The sequence below is a fragment of the Phalangium opilio genome, unplaced genomic scaffold (assembly GCF_054372755.1).
Source record: "Phalangium opilio isolate 3A_F unplaced genomic scaffold, DU_Popi_V2 ptg000037l_1, whole genome shotgun sequence".
NCBI classification, from domain to species: Eukaryota; Metazoa; Arthropoda; class Arachnida; order Opiliones; family Phalangiidae; genus Phalangium; species Phalangium opilio.
Window position 1 is genome coordinate 6110358 of NW_028324160.1, and position 6184 is coordinate 6116541.

At 41.5% G+C, this 6184-nt stretch overlaps 1 protein-coding gene and 1 long non-coding RNA gene across 2 annotated transcripts; both read left to right on the forward strand.

The window, feature by feature from the left end:
* Nucleotides 1–1448: 1448 nt before the first annotated feature.
* Nucleotides 1449–4897, forward strand: LOC149683502 (uncharacterized). Its single transcript, XM_089871299.1, has 3 exons — nucleotides 1449–1681; nucleotides 1723–2057; nucleotides 2724–4897. Exons 1-3 carry the CDS (start codon nucleotides 1449–1451, stop codon nucleotides 4742–4744), a joined length of 2589 nt encoding a protein of 862 aa, XP_089727425.1. The 3' UTR covers nucleotides 4745–4897.
* A 497-nt stretch (nucleotides 4898–5394) lies between these two features.
* On the forward strand, nucleotides 5395–5848 carry LOC149683503 (uncharacterized). The gene is made up of 3 exons (XR_016384213.1): nucleotides 5395–5422; nucleotides 5508–5698; nucleotides 5768–5848. It is a non-coding gene; the product is annotated as an uncharacterized LOC149683503 (long non-coding RNA).
* The last annotated feature ends 336 nt before the right edge of the window (nucleotides 5849–6184 follow it).

Here is a 6184-nt window from a genome sequence, read left to right on the forward strand (position 1 = left end):
ATTAAAGTTGAATGAGGTCGTGATTAATCCGTGTATGAGTTATTTACGTGGTTTTTAAAGTGTTAAAGTCTTAAAGATGTCCACAAAGTTTCCCGGCGAAATTCGATAGGCTAAGGTATGGATTGGCTAAGCCTCGGTCACCTCGTGGTCGCTATGCTTCCTTCACACGTCGCGCTTTCGCACCGCCTATGTGGACTTTCAAGCAGGCTGTCTTAACCTTTGTCGCCGGTCGCGATGCCTAACTTACCGCGAACCCCCCAAAAGGTTGCAGCTTCCAAAGACAGTTGTCCTGTTTGTTCTTCTGCGGTTTCGGATTCAGACGGTGGTCTCCTATGCGAACTTTGTAACTTTTGGACGCACACCAAATGCTCCAACATTCCTATGCAACTTTATCATGCCCATCAAGATCACCCGTGCGATAACTTCAAATTTTTCTGTGTCGCTTGTGTGTCGTTAGTGCCTACATTTAACGAAACCCTCGCCATCGTACACAGCCTCCAGAATGATCAACGCTCTCTCCAAAAAGCCATCTGTGATTTCCCTGAAAAAACAGGTCATTACTAACCTCAAAACTACCTTGTCGACTACACAAACTCTGTGATTCTCAATGATGTGATATTCTACAACTCCAGGCTTTCCTTAACAAAAATGAAGATGTACTATCCTCACTTAAAACTCAGTTGGAAACCCTTTCTAGTAGATTCTGTACTCTTACAGAAGAATTTAACAATATTCATTCCGATGTCCAAACTTTGCAAGCTCTCTCTAGTGATTCGATACGTGTTACTGGTGAAAATAAGCTACTAGTCAATACCAATCATCAAGCTATCCAGTTACTCAAAGAAGGCCTTGAATCAGTCTCTTCTAAACTGACCAACCCCGCCATTCTGCCTTCTCCCTCTGCGGTCAATATCCCTGACCCTATACAAACCGAGTTAACTGCCTTACGCACTCAACTTACAAATGTGAAAACTCTTCACGAAAATTTATCTCTCAGCACTTGTGTTCGGGATTACACTATAGAACACCGTAAAAGAAATGCATTACTCTTTAAAGTACCAGAGGGCTCCGAAGCTGACGACAATTCTCTCTTTACCACCCTACTTCGTGACACTGGCCTCTCGCATTCTGATATTGCCTTTGTGAAATTTCATCGCCTCGGTACCCTAAGTGATAGCAACCAGCCTCGCCCATTAATCTTCAAATTCCTCACTGTCAAAGCGCGACAAAACTTTATCAGCAGTCTTCACGACCTGAAAGCCGACAATTCCTACGGCTTTCCCTACTCCTACACTGTTGACAGGACGCCAGAACAACGCCAAAAGCACAAGGAGCTCCGTTCCCAGTTACAGCTCCTCCGTGACCAAGGTCGTGGGGATCTAGTTATCCGTTAGGGTACTATCTGTCCCCGGTCCAATCGTAATGACCTTTCTGGAGAAATTCCTAGAATGTCTGGGCCCAGTACGTACGCCCCTGCTCAGGGTGCATTCTCCCCAGTTTACAACTGTGTCTACAACTCTGGTGCTCTTCCATCTCAAGCCCAGTCTTCTACATTACCTCGTACCAACTCTTTACTGTCGGGCTCATCAATACCTTCGCTGTTCCCTCTCCCTGCTTACCCACCCGGGCCACCGCCCCCGTTGAACTACCTCGCTCATTCGAATCGCTACTCCGTATCTACGTATCATGGTGTTCCTAACCTCAACCCACCTCATCGCCAAGGAAGAAACTATTGATTGCTCCTATATCATCTGTCCATCCCCATTCTGCTCCTGTGCCATCGTCCTCCGGTTCGCTAGTCATTCTCGATGCCACTACACCTTCCTATACCCTGCGCCCCTCTACGTACCTAAACTGTCTCATTACGTCCTTGGCAGTCATTGATCCACCAAACTATAATGTCCTCCCCCCTTGTGAACAATCTCCAGGCCTACTAATCAACGCTCGGAGCTTATGTGGTATTGTGAAATTCACGGAATTCAACATGTTGGTTCCGCAAACCAAACCTATTCTCGCAGCTATTACTGAAACCTGGTGGGCTCCTGACCATTCTAATGGTAAATACTTCATCCACCGCTACAACATGTTCCGATGTGATCGGATTACCACGTCAGGTGGTGGAGTTGCGCTATTCTTATCAGACTCCCTCCCCACTCGTCAATTAGACCTATCAACCTTCAACTATGCTCCAAATAGTTTAAATTATGATGGCCTAGACATGCACTGAAACTCCCACATATGTTAGTTATCATCGTTCTCCGTCCTATGACAATCACGGCCATCTTCAGGATTTCTTAATACACATTACCCGTTACTGCGAAACCCATAACATCATCCTCCTCTTAATGGGTGATTTTAATTACCCTAAAATTGATTGGAAATCGAATGCCACCCTACCTTGCGCCGGCCCTCATGTTCGTACTTTCTTGGGCACTATAACCCACTAAGACTTAACCCAATTTATATCTTTTACCACACGAAATGGGGGAGTTTCTGCAGACGATAGTTTATTGGACCTCATTCTCTGTACAGACCCTAACTTTATATACAATCCCACTGCCAACCCGCCATTAGGATCTAGCGACCACAACATAATTGCGTTTATTACTAATCTGTCTAACACTCATTACCTGCAGCGTCCCGTCACAATTTTTTTCGATGTGACAAACCCTCGTTCTTAGCATTCCTAAAGACCGTTAATTGGGACTTACTACTTACTTCAGACAACCTAGATTCCCTTTGGAGTGCCTTCCATTCTGTTGTACAGTCGTGTATTGAGGCCTTTGTGCCCTTCCGTACCTTCCATAAGTCTTCCAAACCATGCCGTCGCACTAAGCGTTCGCGCCACCTTAAGGTTACCGCCTGGCGTCGCCTTCGTAAATCCAAATCTCAATGTGCCTCTCCCCTTATCGTAGCTGCCCGTCTCACTGAATACCGTAAGGCCCGTAATGCGTTAACCAACAACATACGTAACACAAACCGGAAGAAGGAATCTACCCTTGTCTCCCAAATAGCCTCTAACCCTAAATCCTTTTATGCCTACATTAATAGGTTCCGCAAATGTCGATTTCCTCCCCTCCAACTACGTAAGTCCTCAAGTACCTTTACCCACTCTGCCATTGACAATGCCACCCTCCTCAATGATTATTTTGCTTCTACTGTTTCTGCTCCCAAGGTACCACCATTTTTACCCCCTCAAGATTCTCCAACTCTGCTGCGTCTTACCAAATTTGATTCCTCCCAACTCGTTTTATGTAAAATTTTTCTCTCTCTCAAAACCAACAAATCTCCTGGTACCGATGGTCTACTCCCTTACATTCTTCGCACCTTCGCTGTTCAACTCTGTCCCCCACTTGAACGTATAATATCTGCCTCCTTCTCTACTGGGACCCTACCAGGTCCTTGGAAGGAGGCGAATATTACACCTATCCACAAAAAGGGTCTTAAAACAGAAGCCTCAAATTATCGCCCTATTAGCTCCCTCAACCAAGTAGCCAAAGTTGTAGAGATCTTGGTGCATACCCAATTATTAGATTACCTCAATAGTATAAATTTCTTCTCTCCAGCTCAGCATGGTTTCCTGCGCAAACATTCATGTTCAACCAACTTACTCGTAGCCACCAACCAATGGACTGCTTGGTTAGACGAAGGCTTTTGCGTTGACGTCGTCTACCTCGACCTCGCTAAAGCCTTTGACAGTATCCCCCATGACAAATTATTACATGCCCTATTTCTAGCCGGAGTTACTGACCAGGCTTTGCAGTGGTTATCCCACTATTTGGCTGACCGCCGCCAAAGAGTTGTTTTACAGGGTCAACACTCTCCTTGGACACCCATTGAGAAAGGCGTCCCACAGGGTTCAGTTTTAGGTCCATTACTTTTTAATGTCTTTATCAACTCCCTCCCTAGTGTTGTTATATTTTCGCAAATTTTGCTCTTCGCGGATGACACAAAGCTCTCATCCCGTATAAAATCCCTATCTGACTCTATAAACCTTCAAAATGACCTTGATTCCATAGAAGCATGGGCCACTGACCATGGCCTTAGCTTCAATATTAATAAATGCGCTATACTTCACCTAGGATCCTCTAACCCGCGGCACACTTATCGTCTCTACGGTCAACCCATTCGTGCCACCTTATCTGAATCTGACCTGGGTGTTACGATGGACCCAACCCTAAAATTTACCTCCCACACCAATAAAGTCTCTAAAAGGATTTATTCCCTATCAGGTTTAATTAGACGTAATTTCAACAACCGCTCCCCAGCCCTCGTTAAAACCCTCTACAACGCATTGGCCCTGCCTATTTTTGACTATGCCTCCCCTATTTGGACACCATCTTCCTCCCTTGGTATTACTGCCCTACAGAAAGCCCAAAACAAATTTACTAAACTAACCAATAAATTAGACAAACTCCCAGCCCCTTCTCGATTAGACAAACTTAAAATTGATCCTGTCATTATCCGTCATAAAATTAACAATCTATGTTTACTTCACGACTTCTTTAATAACAAATTAGCACTTAATATTGAAACTTTTTTCCACCCTGCATCTTATCCCTCTACCCGTGGACACTCCCTCAAACTCTCAAAACCAAGCGCCCTTACATCTATTCGCCAACATCATTTCACCCACACTGTCATCTCAGATTGGAACGCACTCCCTGAATCTATTATTTCCATCTCAGATAAATCAAAATTTCGTGTAAAATTATCGGCTCACTTCAATATTACCCCAAATTGACCTGAAGTCATATCGTTTTTTATTTTTTTGTTTTCTTTTTTTTTGTTACTTTGTTACTTATCTTTTTTTCTCTTTTTTCTTACTAATGTATAACTTAACCATTAATCTCTCTCGGATGTACTAACCAAGCTCTAGTGGCTTACCTGTACTGAACTGATAAATAAATAAATAAATAAATAAGCTTAGGACACCTAATAAGCCTTTGCAGCAAATATGCAAAAGATTTACTGAGAAAGAAAATTTTAATTTGACTGCTACTCTCAGAGATGGAGAAAATCACTTCATTAGACCTTACAATTTCAACTATGAGAAACTTGGTTGTAATGAACTCCCCAAGAAAGGTCAATCATATAGAAAGGCTAAAACTGATAAGTTTGTAATATCAATTAGTCTCGCTGATTCGTGCTTTTTATTGGAAAATGGTCATTATGTAGTTGTAGTTAATATTTTTAAAAATGACAAGGGCGTGTTTATATTTGGGCGTGTTTATAAAGTGATCAGAGACCTTTTCGTATATCCGATGAAGTCATCCAAGCTGGGAATAGTTATAGTTTCAAATTTATCAAAAACAGTTCATGTTTACAACATCACTTGCATAAGCAAAAAGTGTATTTCAATTCCTCATAAAGGAGGCGAAGTTGCTATTGTGTCAATGCTACATTATTAAAACGAAATTGGGTGAATAAAATAATTTTGTTCACGTCTTTCTTTAAAAATCACTTATTTTTACAAATAATATTTGATTGTTTTCGCTTCCTATTAGAAATACGCTGTGGGTCATTTTAAAGAAGATGATACGGTTGAAGTGGTGTTATCAATATGGTTAACAGAAGATGGCAAAAAATGTTATTATCCACCAAAGGGTCCATCGTTTTTTTTTTCGAGCATTAAAAAACTCACTGACTCCAGACAGCACTTGGCCTTTGTATAACGTTACTGTTGTATTGAGAACAAGTAAGAAAATGAATTTAAACTTCTACAGATTAGGAGGTTTGAGTTTTCTTTAATGACGTGTTATTTTAGACGATTATAAAAAGGCTATGGACAAAGTCAACCGAAGTAGGGACGAAGAAGACATTTCTAAGAGCACTGATAATGATGAAATCAAAAAAAGGCGAAACAAAAAGATAAATGACACAGATTTCGTGGATCCTTCCATGTATTGTGAAGAAGGTAATTTAAGATAGTTTTTCTTTCTTTATTTGCTCGGTTAAATTTCTTTACATCTTAGATTTTGAGCAGTAAAAAGACTGAAAAATATCAAGTACCAACTCCACCAATTTTTCCCAATCTGATAGTGAATGGTGAGTATTTTTTGTTTCATAAATGTATGGGAAAGCCTCAAAAACATACTCTGTTTAGGAGATAATTCATTGGAAGTGCTTCCGGAAGATGTTGAACTATATAAGTATATATTTCTAAATTTTGATATAATTTCAG

What these genes read in the sequence shown, in the direction of transcription:
- LOC149683502 (XM_089871299.1), top strand. Translation starts at nt 1,449, where the DNA reads ATGTCTGGGCCCAGTACGTACGCCCCTGCTCAGGGTGCATTCTCCCCA. An exon ending in AATCGCTACTCCGTATCTAC is followed by an intron (nt 1,682 to 1,722) that starts GTATCATGGTGT and finishes CTCATCGCCAAG; the next exon opens with GAAGAAACTATTGATTGCTC. An exon ending in GGCTCCTGACCATTCTAATG is followed by an intron (nt 2,058 to 2,723) that starts GTAAATACTTCA and finishes TACTTACTTCAG; the next exon opens with ACAACCTAGATTCCCTTTGG.